Here is a 21,680-nt window from a genome sequence, read left to right as displayed (position 1 = left end):
TTCATGTTGTGGGTTTTGAGAGGGTCAATAGCTATTTCTTGACAGTGTTAGGGATAGAGATGCTCTCAGTTAACCAAGTAACTTTCAGGAAATCAACCAAGGTTGAGTGTTCAAATGAATCTCTCAAGAAGGATGTCATCAATGTAAATCATAATAGAATAGTTCTCCTAGAGTAAGCTGGATGAAGTAAAAATCTTGCCAGGGCAAGGCTGTTGATGTACGTGGGATTGCCTGGTTTCCCTTTGGAGGTGAAGGAAAATTATAGCTGGGAAGCTGTTGAAATAAGCCCTGAACAGAACATACTGGCCAAATCTGTAATGGCCAGATATTTACCAGTCGCTGCTTGTAATTAGACAACATTGGATGGGAACACAGCATTTGGGTTGTAGTAACTCACTGTGAGATGCAATCCATTCTTTTCAAGTTAAACAAGAGGTGAAATTTAAGTAAAACAGAGAAGCAGTGGGAATAATTAATCTTTCCACTAAATAGATCATGCATAATGGATTTCAAATCTTGAATGCCTTGTTTTAATTAACATTTAGTCTTATAATCTATTGTAACTGGAGATGGAGACACCTATAACATCCTATTTCCTGAACCCAATGTGTAAGTGCCAATGGCTTGATTTGATTTCAGTTTATTTCTCAGTGGGTCAGATTATCTATGCCTTCTCTTGGACATTTATGACAACATGTGCTATGACCATGGGGAATTTATGCAAAACCACAGTTCCAATGGTTAAGATGAGACATACCTCTTTGATGTCCATTTTATCTTCGGTAACAGACTAACATTATCGGGGGTACTATGTTTAAATTTAGTGGGATCCTACCAAATCAGCATCTAGTTTAGGGAGGCACAAAAGAGAATCTCCCCCTTTTAACTTTTTTGTTCTATCGATTCTTTTAGTAAATTGTAGATTTCCAATTAGGTCAAATTGTGGATCTCTGTTCTAGTTTTGTATCCTCCCCAGATTTCTTTCTTTTCTTTCTCTCTCTGTCTCCCTTTTTTTTTTTTTTTTTAAGGACCCCCTTAAGGGTGAGCTGATTCGCAAGTAAAAGTATAAATGCTCAAAGTGCATGCTTGTTTGGGGCATCAGAGCCAGCTGGAAGCCAAAAACAAACAAACAAAAAACAGAGGAGAAGCACCCTGAAAATGGATGATGGTGAACATCACCAAAAGCCTGCTCAGAATGCTAAATGTTAGGACCAGGTTGTATTGCCACGGTGGATCCCCACTCAAAATTTGGTTCAGTGTCAGGCATCCAATGATGCTACACATAGCAGAGGAATATGAAAATGTTTACTACTCTTATAATAAGATTTATGGGGAGGGAACGGTGGTTACCCGAGTAGATCCAAGGTAACTTGAGAGAGAAAGGAGACTAGCTTGGATTTTTGTTTGTTTGTTTGTTTTGGTGGTTACTGTGTGGGGCTGGTGTCAGGTTTCTGGCACTACTGGGGTCTCGCTTGCTTTGACATTGCCCCCTGCACCAAAGGAGGCGCTCTCAGGCTTTCGCATCATCTTTCCCAGGTGTGCGGAAAAGGAAGAGAGAACGGCGAGTCCTAAAGTCTGGATGGAGACATCACCTCTATCTTTCAAGGCTGTTTCCCATAATAAAAACATCCTGGGAAACAGTCTGGATCAGGCGGTTTTTCGATCCCAGCACAGGCAGAAAAGCAAGAGGCCCTCTCAGGATTGTCTCCGCACAGCTGTGTCTTCTCTCCCAACCTGGAACTTGTAATGTGTTTATGAACAGGTAAATGTGTGGTTATAGGAAATATGCAAATGTTCACACATTTATTGAAGCTGTGAAATTATAGTTTTACAGGCTCCAACGTCAGAATTCCAGAAACACTTTACAGTTAATCTCCGCGTCCCTGTTAGTTCCGACAACATCTCTACTGCTATGGAAACGACACCACCACCACCAAAATAGAAAACAAAATGAGAAACTTTCTTCATGGCTTTAAGTAAAATAAGCATTAAAAGATAATGTCTCGGTGCTAGATGTACGGACAGGTGTAAATATTTTACCTAGTGTCCATAAATTTCAGGAAGAAAAGGAAGCAAAATCACTGATCATCCTTCGCATCCGATACAGAAAGAGAGATTTAGGACCTCAGAAAATTTATCGGTGAAAGAGTGGATGTGCGGGACCCGTCCTTCCAACTGCAGAAGGAAATCGCGCCCAACTCACAGTCGAGATACACACCGATCCCGCCAGCCTCCTCCTTCAGCTCCAGCGGAACGGCACCGCCCGGCCCGCAGGCCTCAAAATCCCCTCGGCGCAGCCCCGCAGTCCGGAAGCGGCTCTATCCCTCCGGGGCGGAGTCTGCGCAGGCGCCGGTCCGGGGCGGAGTCTGCGCAGGCGCCCACGGCCCACGCTTCTGGGGGCGGAGTCTACGCAGGCGCCCACGGCCCACGCTCCTGGGGGCGGAGTCTGCGCAGACGCCCACGGCCCACGCAGCCCTGCCCACCCGCCCGTCCCAGTACAGCCGGCAGCTGGCGAAGGGCGGCAGGCGAAGACCCCTGGGCCTCGCGCAGCAGGCTCCGGGCAGAATCTCTACGCGCTTGCGGGGAAGAGCTGCCTGCTTCTCGCAGACGTCACCGACTTTCTGTCCTCGGACACGAGCAGGTTGGGGTGCGCCGTCTCGGGGTCCAGGGTGTCACGTCCTGCCGGAACGTCTGAATGATTTTCTGCAGAGCCGAGTGCGGCGGGGCGAGGCTGCAGCCTTCCCGCCTCAGCTGCAAGGAGCAGACGTCGGGGCACCTCAGACGCTCGCACCTGCCCAGGACGCCCCCGATGCCGCTCAGCAGCCTGGCTCCAGGCAGCACGCTTCTCTCCGTCACCTCGTGCAGGAGGCCCCGCAGCTCGCAGATGTGGTCTGAGAAGGCGGTGATGTTGGCGCCCAGCTGCTTCCGGATGTGCTGCTCCTCCTGGACCAGCCTCGCCAGGACGGCCTCCTGCTCGCCGTCCACAGCCCGGCTCAGCTGCCGGAACTCCGAGGCCAGCTCCAGCCGCTGGCGCTGCACCAGCTCCCGCAGCTCCAGCAGCTTTCTGTCCTGCGCGGCCACCAGGCTGTGGACATCTGCCCCCCGCCTCTCCAAAGGCTCCACGTGAGCGCCGAGCCTCTGCCGGTGGTCAGCCGCGGCCTCGCCCACCGGCCTCACCAAGTGGCCCTGGTGCCCGGGCGCACAGGGGACAGACACAGCACCTCCAGGTGTTCCTCGCAGAAGAGGCTCAGGACCTGGCGGTGCAGCTTGCACAGGCGCGGCTCCTCGCGCCTCCTCGTGTCTCCTCCTGTTGCTCCGGCTTCTCTGGAGCAGCCTGCCCACCCGGATCATCCTACCCAGCTGGGCGTTGCTCCTTACCTGCCCCTCCTGGCACGGTGGCGGCACGCGGGGCAGGGGAACCTGCCTTCCAGGTGAGCCCAGGACCGCTGGATGCAGGAGCGGCCGGAGTTGTTGTCACACACAGTGGTGCCGGGGTCTCTCAGGCCCTCCAGAAAGACCGGGCATCTGGCTTCCGCCTGGACTCCATCCAGGGCCGCGGCCACCGCCATCGGGGCAGCACTGAGGTGGGTTTCTTAGGAGGCTGGGCTGCAGGGTCTGTGTGCTGAGCCGCAGGCGCACCCTCGGGTTTCCCTATTTGCCGTCCTTGACGCTGAAATTTTACAGGCCCTGCAGGGCTCGGTGTGCAGCCAGGTGCCCAGAGGGGCTTCCTTCACTCCTGCAGCCGATCACAGAGCATCTGGGCGACTTGCTGCCCTCAGCAGCTGGAGGTTGTGAAGCCAAGCTCAGCAACTCTCTGGGTCAGAAAGCAGACACAACTCCAAAGTTCCTTTTCCTTCCTGGGGCTAAGAAAATAATCCTTCCTGTGAAAAGGAAGTGCCCTGTGTCTTGAGAGACCCTAACTGCCACAGTGAGGCATCCTCTGATCCTTCCCTCCACCACGACCCACCTACACCCACACGGACCACAGGTTGATGGGACTAGGTCCTGGGGCTGTGGAAAGTGTGTGGGCTTGGGGACAAGAGCCAGGCCCTGGGTGAGAGTCCCCACTCAGTCACCTGCTATCTGGGGACCCGGGGAGAGTTGCATAACATCCCAATTCTAAGAGAATCTGGTTAAAGGATAAAACTTCCAGCTTCAATCACTTCAATCTTCTCAAAAACCTAATAAAAGAATGGTATTTCTTAAACCACAGATATTTCTGACAGCGTTGAACTCGTACATCAACATTTACTTTTCACTTAAGCTTCTCAACTACAGGATGTATTAAACTGTGTGCGTAAGTGGATGGGATTTGGGCTAGATGGAATTTGCTCTGGGCCCCCTCCCAAAACTGACTTTTCACATCAAGCGCAGAATGAGATTGAGATCAGTATTTCAATTTGAGTTGAAGCGGAGAAACACACACATATACAAATGTACTCCCTGACCACAGTGGTGGGCTACCAACTAGTGAGGATTTGTGAGGTCAAGACCCTGAGCAGAAGGTGTGGTGCTTCCCCTTAGGAGCCGCTGCTGATCCTCAAGGAGGCTGAGAGGCCGACTCTCAGGGATGAGAACTTAGAGTTCAGGGCACCCACAGAGGATGTGTCCTGCTAGGCACTCCAGACTGTCCACTGGGATCAGCGAAGTGATCCCAAAGCTGGAAGTGAGCGTCTTTGGGCGGAGTGGGGAGGGGTGTCTATTGATTTGATCGTCTCCAGCCCTGATAGGTTTAAGACAATCTGTGAGTCCAGAGACCCCAGAATGAATTTCAAAGTGTTAAGATACAGCGTCTTGGAGCTATGTGGTGTCACTGGATCACCTATACACAGCTGGTGAGAGGTAATCTGGCCTCTCACTGCTGTGGCCTCTCCCGCCGCGGAGCACAGGCTCCGGATGCGCAGGCCCAGTGGCCACGGCTCACGGGCCCAGCCGCTCTGTAGCACGCGGGATCCTCCCGGACTGGGGCATGAACCTGCGCCCCCTGCATCGGCAGGCGGACCCCCAACCACTGTGCCACCAGGGAAGCCCCGGGCATAACCACTTTTGAAAACGATTTTGCATTATTAACTATCTTAGAACATACACTCAGTTATGTCACTCAGGCTGTGTAACCATCCAGAGTATAAACTAGAAGGGCTACAAACTGCACAAAACTACATTTACGGAGGATCAATGGAACACTTTCCACAAGTCCAAACTGGAAATAACCCCAAAGTTCCACAACATTAGAATGCGTAAATGAATTACCACCTATTCATACAGTGGGACATTAATCAGCATTGGGTGGGCACTAAGTACGCTTCACCCCAAACCTGAAATGAATCTCTAAGATGTAACATGGTGTGACAAAAAGCCGGGCACAAAAGAATACACACCGCGTGTGCCGGAAAAATGACTTCATGGTGCTAGACCTCAGCATTAGTGCTTGTATTGGAGGAGGAGGGATGGGCTAGTGATTGGGAGGAAGGTGAGAAGGCTCTAGGGGTGCTGGTAACAATGTATTTCTTCATCTGGGTGGTGGTGCAGGGTTACAGGCTTAAGCAGTTTTCTGTGTGCATGTCTAATAAAAGCAAAAGTGACCATAAAACCACAGACTATAGAAATAAATTATAGAGAAATATGTTCAATCTGTTTGGCCGAGGAGGCAAAGTTTTGAAAATCAGAAAACCAAATGATTGCTTCAAGCATTTAATTAGCTTATATCAAGCAAACATAATGAACAATCAGGATACAAAAATGGGTGAAGAAGATTAACAGATGGCCAATTATGAAGTCAAAGCAGATCATTTTTAATAATTCAGAGACATCAGTGTGAAAAACAAGAGAGATTGTTCTTTGTGCCTCGTCTGATTGGCAGAGCTCTGTAAAAGACCACAGACAGGGTAGTGGAGCCAGAAGGAGAGGAAGCCTGGTCGGGTGAGCGAGCAGAGACTCTGAGCCAGGCTGCCTGGGCTGCAATCCTGGCTCTTCCATCTATGGCCCTGTGACCTGTGACAGCTCAGAAAGGATTTACAGAGGAGGGGAAATGTGCCTAGCAGCAGGCCTGGCACGTGGAGGTTCTCATGGTACTCAACTAACAAAACCCCAGACTTGCCATGCTCAGGATGCTATGGTCGAAGAACACACCTTCTGTTGTCCCCACTGACAACCTGGCCCAAGCCCCTACATGTTCCCCTGGGTGCCTGCACCAGCCTCTGACCACCCAGCCCACCACCACCCGCTGGGCCCCTCCAGTCTCCTCCCACCCACGCCAGGATTTAATCACACCCTCTCCTGCAGGACTGCTGTTACCTGCACAGGAACTGAGTCCTTCCCTCAGCTCCAGCTTCCCCCAGCACCAAGCCCTCTGCAGCGCTCAACCTCCTGCCCTCTTCCTGCAGGTTCAGCCCCCTCTGGCCCCAGCGCCTTTGTACAAGCAGAGCCCTCACTTGTCTCCTGTGCTGCCCAGCTCAGAGCTCACTTGTCCCTTCCTCCAGATCCCAGCTTCCCGACTCCATGAGGGCTCACCTCCCCCAACAAAATGTGCCAGAGCTGTAAGGACAGGATCAGGAACTCTTTCCACTCTGGCTGTTGTAAATTTACCCAGGTTTTGGAAATCTGCCTCCCTCCCACACGTGACTGTCAACTCCGTGTTATCCCGCCATGATGGCATCTCCAAATACCTCAGTCCCCGGCTAAGCTGTCGAATGACTAAAACCCTGGCCAGGTTTCTGGTCTCCCTTAGGAGCTGAGTGACTTTGGGCAACTTACTTGTACTCTCTGTGTCTGCAAGCAGGCAGTGATGAAGTTGAGGAAGATCAAGTTCATACTGGGCCCCACAGCTCTAATCCCTCTCCTCCCCACCTACACACTGGTGATGGATTTAAAGTCATTTAAAAATCAAAGTGGACCAAGGTGGCCATTGTCGTCGTGGTTTCAAATACCTCCCCTCATCACTGAGAACTTGAGTTTTCGGAGATGGTTCAAACTCAAGGACACCACCAGCCGTTTTCAAGAGTGTCTGCTAACAGCTCTAGTGGCAACCTTGCGGTTTCACTATCACAGCCACCCACCAACTGTGTAATCGTCTCGACCCCAGCCAACCCTTCCTTGCTTAACAAGCACCTTTACTTCTTGCCAGCTCCAATCCTAATTCTTGATAACCAATTTATGTAATCTTGAAAGTTTTCTGCCATTATAAGCCTTCCCCATTTTGTAGCCTGGGGATGACAGTTCAAGTGCATCTTCAATCCGGGTCTCCAGGGCTGCAGTTCTAACAGCCCCCAAATAAACATCTCCAATTCAATTAGGTCTGGGTTTCTGAAATTTTGTTTGACACCACAAACTGCCTCTGACAGAGACATCCCAGAGGGGGATCCCACAGTGGCTTCAGACCAGCGTCTTCTGTCGCAAAAGGTATCAGTCTCTCCACCCTTGGGCCCCGGACAGGGCGGGAACTGGGCATCGGCGCTCTCGGCAACATTTAGGTGACCTAGGACGAGGCCCGCTGAGGGGCTGGGAAACCTAATAAGGACGTGTCCTTACATGAGCCAAACCCAAGTCTGGATTCCCTTGGAGGGGGATCCCTAGGCTGGGCCCAGCGCAGGGGATCAGGAAGCCCCCAGTTGTGCCCCCTCCTGGATCCCCACTTATCTGGGGCTGCGGTTCTTTCCTGGTTCACAGGGCCGGGTCCTCAGGCTGCTCTCCCACCAGATAGTGTGGTCCAGGATGTGACCCGGGCTTATATACACCCCCAGGAGGAGGATGGAGCTATTGGGGTCCCACCCTAAAGACCGTGGCTCCTCCCCCTGGGGAGTGGGGTCCTGTGAGGGAAGAGGGTGTTCAGACCTGCTGCCCAGAAGGGAGCAGAGGGCAGGGGAGGGGAAAGGAGGGGAGGGTCTACTCTGATTAGGTCAGGCACGGTTGGCCTCCGCTGCACCTCTGTGATCTTCTCATGAACCTCTCAAGGCCACTTAACCCCATCTTCACTGATAAGGAACTGAAATCTGAAAGGCTTCTTCCCTGGGGAGGTGTGATGCCAGACCCTCGGGCTCCCCTGCTCTTCCCAGGCACAATCTCTGGCACCCCGGGCATGTGGAGGGGCCTGCACCCCTCAGGTTCAGGGGTCTGGTTGAGTCCATCCTATGTTCGCTGCGCCCATAGATCAAGTGGGTCCCTAGTGCAGGGTTGGAGGGCCCCTCATCCCAGAGGGGGCAGTGTACACAGACCAGCTCTGGACCTGCCTGACACACAGAAGAAAAACTGTGCAAAGTCCCAGCCCAGGAGACAGGTGTGCTGATGATGGTTCAGGTTTCCAGCCTGAAAAGAGCGTCCAGTATGGTGTAGAATGAAGCAGGAACCCCAGGGCCAGGGGGCAGCGGTGCACACAGTACAGAGTCCTCTGAGCGTCTGCTGACTCTGCTTCCTGCTTCCTGCTTGTGCCCCACGGCTTCAGTGCAGCAGAGATTAGAATGACCTCGCCCTTTCCAGTCCTCAGCCCTGGACTTTAGGCAGGTCACAGCCCTGGCCAAGACCAAGTTACCAGCATGTTTTTTCTCACATCAGTAATATTCTCCTTTGCATAAATAAAGTCTGCCCTGGAGAGTGGAAGTGGCAGTGATTGGAAGAGAAATGATGATTTTACTTTTTATCTGTTGTGATGAGAGCTAAGGGCTTAGTCACACCTTACAGGAAAGGAGAGAGAGTGTTGGCCTTACAAGTGCACCAAGCAGACAAAATCAATTAACAAGGTGTGCACTGGACCATGGTTTTGACGTATAAGATTTGCATATTCTAGAATTAATTAGCTAGTTAATGAGTACCACAGATATTTATTGAGCGCTTATTAATTAATAACTAGGACCATTATAGGAGATGGGAATACAGTAATGAACAGCAGCAATTCCCCACACTGTCTTGTCTCAGCATCTTAGAAATGATTTTTCCCTTAATAGGTAAAATGTAACTCTTATTTTCCAGCAACCTTCTCTGCAGTTCAGAAAACTACTCATTTCCTACTGTCCACATCTCAGTAATGGAACTATCATTTGCCCAAGTGCAAATGCAGAAATCCTTGGAAGAATCTTTGAATTCTCATTCCTTAATCCCAACCAATCAGTCCAGCTGCAAGTCCTGTGGGCATTAGATTGAACCTATGTCACTGCATCCCACACCACTGTCCTAGGGCCCCTGCTCTGGCCCCTCCTCTGTAACCCCCCCCTTTAAGGCCACAGAATTCTAACGGGAAAAGTTCTTGTTCACGTGACTCCTGGCAAGCAGGGAACTGGTATAAAATCACAGTTGATTCTTGTCAATCTCGTGGCCAAGAACAGAGTCAATAAGCACAGAAAAGTAAAGAAGAACTGAAGTCAAGTGACTTGACTTCCAGATCACTTATGAAATTTCTGAAAAGTGTCAACTGAGTGATAAGGTCTGATGTCCGACTGCTCTGAGTCCAAGTGTGAAGAGGAGACAGACATTGATTCTTCAAATCACCTATCCTAGGAGATTCAACTGTGGAACGATTGGCCCTTGAAGGCATTTCATCAGGATTCTGGTTTTCCCTACTAATATTCTGTTAGTCCTCTGTTTTCTAACCCATATGGTATGACAATGTCATTAACCAGCCCAACAGGGAGCTCATGACGAATACCTTTAGCCTTTGAGAATACACATACTGTCCTAGGGAGAATGTTGGCAGAAACGTGAATTTTAAAGGTGCTTTGGTGAGAACTCAGGTGGAAATGAAGAACGTGTGACTTGAAACTGGAAGAAAGGTGATTCTTGGTATATCGCGGGAGAAAAAGATGGCTGAATTGTGTCCTACAGCTGTGTGGAAAGCAGAACTTGAGAGGGAATCGCCTGGATATTTGGCTGAGATTTCCAAGCAATGTGTTCAGGGTGTGGCCTGGTTCCTTCCTGCTGCTTACAGAAAAATGTGAGAGGAGGGAGATCGATTAAGGGGACCAGTCAGAAGATAAATAAGTAAATAAAATAAAATAAAAGCAGGATTTGATGATTTTGGAGATCCTCAGCCTATCCAGATTGCAAAAATAGCAGAAATTAGGAGAGTCGCTGTTAAGACAATGTGTGCTGGAGAGAAGACCAGGGTTTGGCGGCACCACGTTGCTAGGGCAGATTTGAAATCCAGCAGAACAAATTTCATGAGCTTTCGAGGCCTGGCAGTAATCCTCTCTGGCTGGGGACCCCACCCTCTGTGTCCAGATAGTTTATACTTTATGGAAATATGGTTAATATACCCTGGTTAACTTTCGATGACATTTGATCCACTGGGGAATGTGTTCTTTAACTAAACAGAGTGACAGAATTTTGTACATATCAGAACCACACAAAGCACGAAATACGTCTGTGTGTGTGACTGTGTGTTTCCGGTCGGGACGTACCTCCACCCACCTCTGGTCTTCAGCACGTCACTCCAGTCATTTATGTAGCTCCTAGATCCTCATCCACAGAAGCCTTTCTCAGTTAAGAGATTTTTCTTCTTTCATTCCATTGTGTTTAGACATCACACTCCGTGATTTTTTCTGACGAATCACCAAAATTTCATAATAATAATGCTTTATAATTCTCCTAATGAAAACTGTTTTAAGGCTTATTTTACTTAAAAGAAATATCTTCTATGAACTTATTGAACAACTGCTATCAAATTGAGCCAAAATTATTAACAGTTTCTATGTTTATGTATTTATAAGTTGTATTTGGAAAGTTTTATTTCTAGCCCTCAGTATTAATGTAAATTTCATGAGTGTCTAATTGGACTCAAGAATTGTGGTTAACATCATTTTTTTTACCTCTTGATACATATACCTTTACAGCCCCCTTGAGTGGGGCTTTGCAATTTGTTTCAGAGAATACAATAAGAGAATGTGGGTCCCCTACTGGTGTTGGCTTTTAAGCCTCAGTGTGCCATTTTAAAGCTCCCTCTTGCTAACCTGAAACAAAGAGATGGCCAGATGTTTCTCCAGAAAAGACGGGTTGGTTCTCACAGAATTGCCGTTTGGGATCTGCCACCATGGCAAGCCATGTGCAAGTCCCCAGCACAGATGGAGAGGAGAGCTCTTTTATAGACAGAAAGGACACTGGGAGGGCTGTAGCAAAGAGTTCAGGGTTTCTCACTGATCAAGTCCTTGCCAGGAAAGAAGAGGTGTCTTTCTGAAACCGTGGCTTTAATCTATTTCACCTGCTTTCACTGATCAAGGTCGTTTTAAGACTTGCATGTCCTCCACAAACAGTAAGATGTTGGCCCCAGTGATTTTCCAGGGACTTGGAGTCAGCAGTGTCTAGTTCGATCTGAGCCAGTTAAGACTGGATGGGACCATCCATCAACAGATGAATGGATAAAGAAGATGTGGTGTGTATATATACATACACACACACACACACACACACACACACACACACACAATGAAATATTACCCAGTCATAAAAAAGAATGAAATAATGGCATTTATAGCAGCATGATGGCCATGATCAAAAAGTCTACAAATAATAAATGTTGGAGAGAGTATGGAGAAAAGGGAAGCCTCCTATACTGTTGGTGGGAATGTAAATTGTTACAGCCACTATGAAGAACACAGGGAGATTCTTTAAAAAACTAAAAATATGATCCAGGAATCTCACTCCTGGGCATATATCTGGACAAATCTATAGTTCTGAAGGATACATGCACCCTTCTGTTCATACCAGCACTATTCACAAGAGCCAGAACATGGAAGAAACCTAAATGTCCCTTGATAGATGAATGGATAAAGAAGATATGGTACATATAATACAGTGGAATACTACTCAGTCATAAAAAAGAATGAAATTATGCCATTTTCAACAACGTGGATGGACCTAGAGATTATCATACTAAGTGAGGTGAGTCAGGCAGAGAAAGACATATCACATGATATCACTCATATTTGGAATCTAAAGTATGATACAAATGAGCTTATTTCCAAAACAGAAATAAACTCACTGACATAGAAAACATACTTATGTTTACTGCACGTTAAATTGCGTGGGAAAGGAATAAATTAGGAGTTTGGTATTAGCATATACAAACTAGTGTATATAAAATAGAGAAGCAACAAGGACATACAGTATAGCACAGGGAACTATATTCAATATCCTGGAATAAACAATTATGGAAATGAATATGAAAAAGAATAAATATATATATTTCATATGTACATATATATACATATGAAAAATAATAAATATGACTGAATCACTTTGCTGTACACCAGAAACTATCAAAACACTCTAAATCAACTATACTTCAATGTATTTTTTTTAAAGCAATGCAGTTATTGCCCTGTTTCGGTGTGGATGACCTTCCATTCGGGAGAGGGGGTAAGGCTTTTATTTTCATTGTGGACACAAATTCCTGTCCTAAGGACTTGTGCACTGAATGGTGTCTAGCACCATCTGCTGGAAAGCTTTTGAACAACCGAACTGATATGAATAGATGAAAAATAATGCAGGGTGTGCAGTCCTCTACTGGCCACTGCAGCACGTGTCAGAGCTGAACGTTTCCAGCTCTACGTCTATACTGGAAGTGGTCTCTGCACATATAGGCGAATGTCCTTATGCCTTTTAAACCACAACTGAGAGGAGAAGTGTTCTCTAACCACACCCCTGCCCCTTTTCTCACTTAACTTTGGGTCTTAGAAATTATCCCATATCCACACAAATATTTCAATTTGGGGGGATCAACTGTGAGCAAAAATACTTAAATGGAAAGTGTTGTATTCATGATGGGAAAAGAAAGTTTTTGGAGAAAGGATATCCTTTCGCTAGATCAGCCTTTCCTCTGGTATTCTTTGCTCTCTCATTTTAAAGTAAAAGCTACCCTTTATTGAGTACTTTACTATAGTTTAGACCTTCTGCTCTATGCTTTAATCAAACTTCCCATGAAAACTTTATGAGAATTCTCTGTTGTAGGAAGAATTGTCTCCCATAGGCAAAAGTAGAAAGGGAGGCTTAGAGTGGTGATTTACTCGGGGCCACCCGGAGGGAATCTCACTTCTCTGGGCTGTGACAACAGCCTGTCTCTTTCAAAATACTTAGATCTGTACCTTTACTCCTCCTTGACGTGCTAATTCCTGATTTGAGAATATTCTCCTCAAAAAAGTCCCAAAAGAGGTAAAGCATGATTCGTAAGACTTCCATACAAGGAGGATTTATGGAAGGATGAGAGACAAGCCATGTGTGGGTGAAGCAGAATGAGCTTGAGCTTTGGGGTGATCTCAGTTATCTGCCAAATAAATCTAAGTCAAAAGTCACAGCGATGTTGTTAATAGTAAGTGTAGATGTATATTCTCCACGTTAACGGGCACAGATCAGTTACTCTGTAAGTTATATTAGCGTTAGATCAGCCTCCCAAAAAAGGGAAATGTTAGGGAATTAGTAGATTATAAAAAACTCAGAGGACAAAGAGACCTTAGCAAGTATTGACCCCAAAACCTTACTTCTAGCTTTTGTTTTCATTTTTTTTTAGGTATGTTATCAACTATACACTTATAGAAATGCCTAGAACTTTGGTATATTTTTGCTCAATATGTACACATCAAACGGTGTTAAAATCATTTCTAACGTTCTGATTTTGAGGAGTGAGAGTGGGTGCAAAGATGGGAAGGAGATTGTTCCGCATAATTTAATAATAATATATCCTCATTAGTTTACTGTACGAAGTAACTCATACAATATGGTAGGGTATAATATTTTTAAAAAGTGACTGTATCTGAGTCTGTTCCAACTCACCAATTCACTTAATTCCAGGAATCGATCTCTCAAGAAGCAAACACTCCTATTTTTCCACACTCTTTTTAAAAATAATTACAAACCTACAGAAAAATGAAACGAATGGTAAAATTGACACCTATATACCTATCCCTCCAACTGTCAAATGGACGTGTTGGCCACAGTGTATTATTTCTCTCCATATATCCATTTTGTTTATCCCTTAAATTGTTTTGCTAAAGCATTTGGGAGTTTCAGACACCTGCTAAATATTCAATTTTAACATCCTAAAACTGAGAATGTCTCCTACACAATATCATTACTGTAACGAAGGAATATGTTTTTAATTAATATGTAACATTCATTTCTCCAATCGCTGCAAAGCCATATTTAAATTTATTTTCAAAATTCAGATCTCGATTAATGTTCGTACATTATCATTTTGTTTCAGCTATTTTAATCTAGAAAAGTTTCCCTCTCTTTTAAAAAATACATTTATCAAGGTATGATTGACAAGCAATAAAGTACAAACTAAGGTGCACAGTTTCATGGGGGCTGACATGAGTATAATGCATGAAAGCACCAGCATCATCAAGGCAATGAAAACACTCCTCACCCCCCATATTATCTTCAAATCTAGAACACTGCTCCTGTCCCTCCCCCTCTTTGTCTTTCAAGACACTGACTTTTAGGAAAACTTCAGGCCAGGTGTCTCCTGCAGTGTTCCCCATTCTAGATTTGCCTCATTCCTCGTGATTCAATTCTGATTGAACATTTTTGTCCGGGACATCATCTGGGCGATGTAGAGTTCCTCCCACTGCATCCCATTAGGGGACGCACAGTGTCAGTTTGGGCACTTGGTTCAAGAGGTGTCTGGGCATGTCTCCATGAGAAAGGTCCCTTTCTCCTTCATCGTCACAGGCCAAGTGGTCTGTCCCTGATACCCAGCTCCCTAACAAAGCCTTTGACCACCAGTGAGGATTCCTTCTGGCTCAGTGGTGGCATTGTGGGTAGCAGATGGTGGTTCTCTAATTGTGCATGCCCACACTTCACTGCTGGCATCCTCTCTAAAGAAGACCTTTCCCTCCCTGACTCCCCCTCTGGCCTTTTTAAAGGTACCTCTTGGGCTCATGAATTCTTTTTTCTCCAATGTGTATAATCCCTTATCTTCTTTGCTGAGGTCCAGAGTGCTCTGTATTGGGCCTGTCGGGGCCTTTGCCCTGCCTCTGCATCCTTCTGGCGGGTCTTCACTAGTCTCCAAACACAGCTCTGCTGTCAGACGTGTGCTTTCAGTCTCGTTCTTTCCAACCATTTCTCCATGACACCCTATCTGCCTTTACTGGTGAAGGACATTGAAAAATCAAGATCTGGGGAGTAAAGCCTTTACAATGTTTGCTGTAAAACATTTGAGAATGTACATGTTAAGAACTATGAAGGATCTGAGATTTGCCTTAGTTCTGAGCTAACAAGTTAGCCTGCCCCTGTGTCCTGGATGCTGGCGGAACAGTATCATCTTGGATCAGACGCAAAGCATGTTCTCACTTGGGGCAGCGCGGGCAGCGTGAGCTCCATGCTAGCGTCAGTTCCCCCTGTCCTTTCATCGTGGATGGGCCTAGATGGATGCTGTGCACGCAGCGAATTTACAGCACAGCCGAGGAACCTCCAGGCCAGGACATCCCAAGCTTCTCTACTGGGCTGCAGGCAAACCTGCCCAGTCTCTGCCTCAGGGAGGCATCATCTTTATTATGTTGTACAGCAATCTCTCCTCCCACTGCTCTGGAGGGTGATGGTATAGAGATTTTCCTAAGCAGTTCCTCACGCAAGCATCCTTGAAAAGAGAGTCCAGAACTCAAAGGCAGTCAGTGCCTCTGCTCGCAGGATGTTCAAACACTCAAGAGACTGATGGAGAAAACTCTCGTAATATTGAACAGACCGAGAAGAAGCGTTGCAGTAGGAACTGAGACTATTCTGTGTGCTTGGAAACCTGGGTCTCTGATGACATTATTAAGAAGAATTCAGGGAAGTGGGAGGTGGAGGTGTGGAGAAGGTACAGGGAGGACCCCTCTGCAAGCAGGGCCTGCCCAGGGTTTCAAATGTGCTGTCCAGACCAGCAGCATCAGAACCATGCACACATTTATTCAACCTACTGATTCTTAAGCCCCACTTCCAACCTACTGAGCAGAAATTCACAGGGTGGGGTGGGGAGTCAAGAAATCAATCCACGTTACAAAAAGCCGACCAGGTGATCCCAGTGTACCCTAACATTTGAGAATCATTCCTCTGTAAGTTGCACTTGAAAGAAACTAGTATATGTCACCACTATATAAATGTTTTTGACCTAAAAAATTATTCTGAGCAGAATGCAATAAAGAAGAAAACCCAGAAGATTTTCCTTTTCTGCCTGGAGGTGGGATACAATTTCTCATTTTCATGGATGCAGATGCTTTAAGCCCAGAGTGGACACCAGAGGAATCTGCAAACCTCACTCCATTAATTCTCTTCTGTGGATTTAACTTCCCACATTTTGCTGCCCTTGAAAGCCTAAATCTGCTTCCCATGTCCTCTCTCTCGTCTACAAACGCACTACTCTTTGTTGAAGCTGCTTTATAAACTGGGATTCTAAGCCACCATCTGAAGTTCCTTTTCCTTTAGGTTGCTTCAGCTGCTGCCTTAATTCGCTGTTTTCCTCTTGCTTAGTTCTGTTTCTGTTTCTTTTTTTTTTTTAATTTTATTGAAGTATAGTTGATTTACAATGTCGTTTTAGTTTCAGGTGTACAAGACAGAGATTCCGTTTTATATATATGTAACTCTGAACTGTTCAGCGCCTCCAACTCAAAATATGCACTAATTGGGGCCCTACGAGCAGGAGCACAAAGATCTCGGATGAAGCAACACTATCAATTATCCTCTTATCTGTACTCTTAATAAACGGGTCCTTCACCCTCACCACAACACAAGAACAACTATGATCGATCTTCCCATCATGACCACTCACCATGATATGATTTATTTCCACCCTTGCAGGAACTAACCGAGTTCCGTTCGACTTAACAGGAGGAGAATCCGAACTCGTATCCGGCTTTTAACTTTTTCCATATGATTAAGATAGAGGGATCAGGGACTTCCCTGGCGGTCCAGTGGTTAAGACTTCACAGTCCATATTCAGGGGGCACGGGTTTGATCCCTGGTTGGGGAATTAAGATCCCACATGCCTGTACAGGGCCGCCAAAAAAAAAAAAGAAAAGAAAAGTAAGAAAGAAAGAAAAAAAGACAGCAGGATCAGTGAAATCAGGTTCAGGAGGAGATTACAAATTATTTTCAGGGCAAAAGTGAAGATAAATTTACAATGTCAAATTGGTGATGGGCAGTAACTGGGAATCATATGCTCTATGTTTGTTTATCATGTGATCATCAACACATTAATTAATCCACGTTTTCCCCCCATCTATAGAATGGCAAAGCTAGTAATTTTTTTCTACATGCTTAACAGAGATGCTGTAGGGGGCTGTTGCCAGCAAAATGCAACACAGATTAAAGGTACCAGAAAGTAAAACACAGCAAGCACTGTTACCTTATTTATATCCCACAGGACCAGTTTGCATTTAAGTTTGGCAAATTCATAGGCAGTCAGTCTCCCAATTCCGTGTCCAGCTCCAGTAATCAGGACGATTTCTCCGGTGACTGCTTGTCTCTTCTTCGGAATGAAAAGCTTCAGGAGAGACTCTTAAGGTGCAGATGAGCAGTAAGGGCAGAAGCTGGAGGCAGTCCAGAAGGAACTTCATCCTTTTGGTTGCTGCGAGGTTTTGGTATACTTTGTTTTACCAGTCACTCTAAATCGCTTCTGGGGGGTTGTTGCATCAAATACCAGAGAGAGTAAAAGCAAGAACAAGGAAGGGCTCCTTTATCAAAGAGAAACAAACAGCCCCGAAGCCGTTCCTTCTTTTGGGCTGGGCTTGGTTAGGTCTTCCGCGACTGGCTCAAGCTGCAGTGCACAGCGACTGCTCCTGAGCTCAGAAATCTGGGAGGGACAAAACCCATAGGAGAGCAAAGCTTCCTAGTTCTGGGTGCCGCAGCCCCGACTAGGTGTGCAGCCAGAGCCATCTTTTACTCCCTTTCTCCTGGTCTCCTGAGCCGATCTTGCAGGGTTAGTTGTCACTTGTTTTGCTAAATTTGATAAATTCCTTTTAAAGTTACAAGGCTAATGGACAGCGTCCGCAGTCCAGATGCTTCCTTGAAACTTGATGGTTGCCCTTCCCTAGTTAAGGGATGCAAATGTAGTTTGCTGTCTTTTTTTTTTTTTTAAATAAATGTATTTACTTATTTTTGGCTGCGTTGGGTCTTCATTGCTGCGCGTGGCTTTCTCTAGTTGCGGCGAGCGAGCGGGGGGGTGGCTACTCTTTGTCTCGGTGCGCGGGCTTCTCATTGCGGTGGCTTCTCTTGTGGCGGAGCACGGGCTCTAGGCGCATAGGCTTCAGTAGTTGTGGCTCGCGGGCTCTAGAGCGCAGGCTCAGTAGTTGTGGCGCACGGGCTTAGGTGCTCCGCAGCATGTGGGATCTTCCTGGACCAGGGATCAAACCTGTGTCCTCTGCATTGGCAGGCGGATTCTTAACCACTGCACCACCAGGGAAGTCCCCTGTTAATCTGTTTTAATTAATAAATAAGCCCCCCCAAAATTAAGAAGGGTAGAGAAAAAGGTTTTCCTCCCTTACATTCACAGTTGTATTCCCGGCATCTAGGGCAGTGCTTGGTAAATAGTAAGCAATCAGTTAATATTTGTTGTATACAAGATAAATGGAAAAGGGGGGAACAACTGGAATTCTTATTTTTAGCGTACATATCAATTCCAGTAATCTCATACAACGCTTTTCTATTTAAAAGTATTCCTTTCTCAGCATCTTTTGTCTGTTTCACCATTATGAGATGCCCTTAAATGTTCGTATGTGGTTTCTAAATAAAAAAATAAAATACAACCCAAAAGCCCTCACTTTCTTAAGTTCTGATGACACGCATTTAATTTGGGATGTGGGTAGATAAAGCGTAATAGAGAACAGTAAATATTCAAGATGGCATTTCTGTTCTGCCCAAGAGTGGGTCGCAGCACACTGCACTCTTGCAGACCTGGGAGTGCATGTCTCTGAAGGGAGGAACCTAGGAGGCCTGGCTGTCTGAGCCAATTGTGGCGCAGGCCCAGTGTCAGGGAGTGGTTTTGTTTGCATTGTTGTGTCGCTCTTTAAACTAAGTCCACTCCAACCTCCCCTTCAGGAATGCAGCGTTCGAAGACGGGCTTGAGGAACTTCCTATGGGAACCCCTGTTTCTCCCGTTCTTCGATCAGAGGTTTTGTGAATCACACTGCCTTGCTCCTCTTCTCCCTAATGAGTAATTCGTCAACTGAATTAATTTGGATGAGCTGAGCCTTTCTAAGAGCCTGCCTAATACATTTCCAGTGTTAAAAAAGGATCAGTAGGTCCAAAGTGGAGTCACTAATGCTAAGCCCCGCAGAAGCAAACTAAAACTTAACACCTAACTGCAGTTTCAGCCTCGCTCAGAAATGTAATTTTGGGTTTTTTTTTTTTTTTTTTTGACAGCATTGTACAGTATGTGGGATCTTAGTCCCCTGAGCAGGGATCGAACCTGCGCCCTCTGCATTGGGAGTGCAGAGTCTTAACCACTGGCCCACCAGGGAAGTCGCTGAGAAATGTAATTTTATTTTTTATTTTTTTAATTAATTTTTATTGGAGTATAGTTGCTTTACAATGTTGTGTTAGTTTCTACTGTACAGCAAAATGAATCAGCTATACATATACATATATCCCCTCTTTTTTGGATTTTCTTCCCATTTAGGTCACCACAGTACATTAAGTAGAGTTCCCTGTGCTATACAGTATATTATTAGTTATCTATTTTATACATAGTATCAATATGTATATGTGTCAATCCCAATATCCCAATTCCTCCCACCCCCTCCTTTCCCCCTTGGTATCCATACATTTGTTCTCTACCTCTGTGTCTATTTCTGCTTTGCAGATAAGATCATCTATACCATTTTTCTAGGTTCCACATATATGCATTAATATACAATATTTGTTTTTCTCTTTCTGACTTACTTCACTCCATATGACAGTCTCTAGGTCCATCCACATCTCCACAAATGACCCAGTTTCGTTCCTTTTTATGGCTGAGTAATATTCCATTGTATATATGTGTACTGGGTATATACCCAGAGAAATGTAATTTTAAACCAATCAGTTTGGAATTTCCTGATCAACACTAGTGAGGTGATCTGCATGATAAACCCCTACCCTTCTCCCCGAAGAAGGTGACCTTGCCTGAAATAATCCTTTCTTTTCTTTTTGACTTCCTTGTCCCCTCCTTCCTCCTTTTAAAAAACCTTTCATTGTACAGCTCCTTTCTATTTGTTAGATGGGATGATGCCTGATTCATGAATCATTTAGTAAAGCCAATTAGGTCTTCAAATTCACTCAGTTGAATTTTGTTTTTTAATACCAGCTGAAGCAGAGGTTAACGGCGGTCAACAACACTGACAGCAAAGTTTATCTGACTACAGGAAGCCAAGTCCAAATATTTATTTTTTAAAAGGCAAGCATATTTTAATAATAGAACTTTGCTACCTGGATGGATTGTTAGACATAAACAAAGCTGGACACGAAAGTGGTAAGGACATATTTTGTTCAGTAATACTACAGTATGAACTGAACTCCACTTCCCCTGAATCAGAAGGCTGAAGACTTTTCAAAGGCTGGAGTGTGCTAAGGGAAAGTCACTAAGGGGTAGTAAAGGGGTGGGTGGGTGATCCATGTGACTAGGCCATCTGGGTTTGTTAATTGGCATTTGTCAGGGGAGAAAGAAACTTCTATCTTTATGAGAGGAAGCAGCAGTGCAAGTTGAAGAAAGGTTGGTCCTTATTGCTCCCACAGGGACTGGGAGCTAGCACAGAGTTATCTCCCTGAATATCTGCATCTTAAAGAGAGGGGCTCACAAGTCCTTAAGGAAACAGTTCTGGGTGGTAGATTTTTATCACAAAGGTCAGAGGAAAGAATTTTCATTGCAAGCTTTCTAAAGTAGCTGCTCCAAGAGAGGGCTCTGGGGTCTGTCTGCCTATCCAGGTTCTGCCTGGAACAAATCACAAATTCTTCGGGCAGTGTTGAGCTTTTCTAGGCAGGTATTTTAAAGGGGTGGGGCACTAGGATCACCCTAGGGGCAAGACCTTAAGCTGCTAGAAGCCATAATAGAGGGCTGAAGTAAAATTTATATTTTAAGGCAGGACAAGAAAAAATTACACATAAAATTCTGTTTGTTTGGGCCTCCTCCCTCCCTAATGTGCAGTGTGCATCTTTATTACAGTTAACCAGAACTTCTCAAAGATGGGAGCACCCGCTCAACCATAAAGATCATTTTTTCCCCTTTATTCTGACCCTAGCAATGTAACTTCTTAAAAAAACAGTGTTCTTTCCCAGCCCTTTAGGTGAAGGGGCGTGGGGTGGATAGGGTTAGATGCTTGCTTGGCATGTGCTTACCTGGACTATGTATCTTTGGTGAAGTTTATGTAAAATATTAGTCGGTCATTTTGATGTATGATCCTTTGTTTCAAAAATGTATATGCCTGTGCCTTCGACTTCTAACAGGCAGAAAGGTCCTCCGAGCTTTCTGAGGCTGCTTCCTGTGTTATCACCATCAGTTTGGCTCAAATAAAATTCCCTTTTTTTCTTAACTTGACAGTTAATTGAATTTTCGTCAGCGAGAGTTTGGACAAGTCTCAGCGCAGAGGTTCTGAGGGAGCCTTCATATGCCGAGAGCTCTACAGCCTTCAGAACAAGTTGTTAAGGTTTGATAAATCTGGTTTTTGAGATGGTCAAAAGTTTTATACGGTCTGTGTCCACACCACACCACAGAACCAGCGGATTATGCACTTGCAAGTTAAATATTTCCACAC

General features: G+C 45.7%; 1 protein-coding gene and 1 non-coding gene across 3 annotated transcripts; both read right to left on the bottom strand.

Moving 5' to 3' along the window:
• Positions 1–2,534: 2,534 nt before the first annotated feature.
• TRIM75 (tripartite motif containing 75) lies at positions 2,535–18,026 on the bottom strand. Of its 2 annotated transcripts, XM_024736066.1 has the most exons (3): positions 17,300–18,026; positions 16,724–16,940; positions 2,535–3,863 (listed from the first exon to the last, which is right to left on the bottom strand). In XM_024736066.1, the coding sequence occupies exon 3, from the start codon at positions 3,349–3,351 to the stop codon at positions 2,611–2,613; it is 741 nt and encodes a 246-aa protein (XP_024591834.1). In that variant the 5' UTR covers positions 3,352–3,863; positions 16,724–16,940; positions 17,300–18,026; the 3' UTR covers positions 2,535–2,610. The 2 variants fall into 2 exon arrangements, with proteins under 2 accessions (XP_024591834.1, XP_024591835.1); XM_024736067.1 differs by lacking the exons at positions 16,724–16,940; positions 17,300–18,026 and adding an exon at positions 10,396–10,507.
• Positions 18,027–19,339: 1,313 nt separating this feature from the next.
• Positions 19,340–19,412, bottom strand: TRNAG-CCC (transfer RNA glycine (anticodon CCC)). Its single transcript has one exon. It is a non-coding gene; the product is annotated as a tRNA-Gly (tRNA).
• Between the last annotated feature and the right edge of the window lie 2,268 nt (positions 19,413–21,680).

This window comes from Neophocaena asiaeorientalis, unplaced genomic scaffold (assembly GCF_003031525.2).
Source record: "Neophocaena asiaeorientalis asiaeorientalis breed wild unplaced genomic scaffold, Neophocaena_asiaeorientalis_V1.1 scaffold7, whole genome shotgun sequence".
Taxonomy (NCBI): Eukaryota; Metazoa; Chordata; class Mammalia; order Artiodactyla; family Phocoenidae; genus Neophocaena; species Neophocaena asiaeorientalis.
This window is presented reverse-complemented; position numbering and strand designations above follow the sequence as displayed.

Coding starts and splice junctions, on each gene's coding strand:
- TRIM75 (XM_024736066.1), bottom strand. CDS start 3,351: ATGATCCGGGTGGGCAGGCTGCTCCAGAGAAGCCGGAGCAACAGGAGG.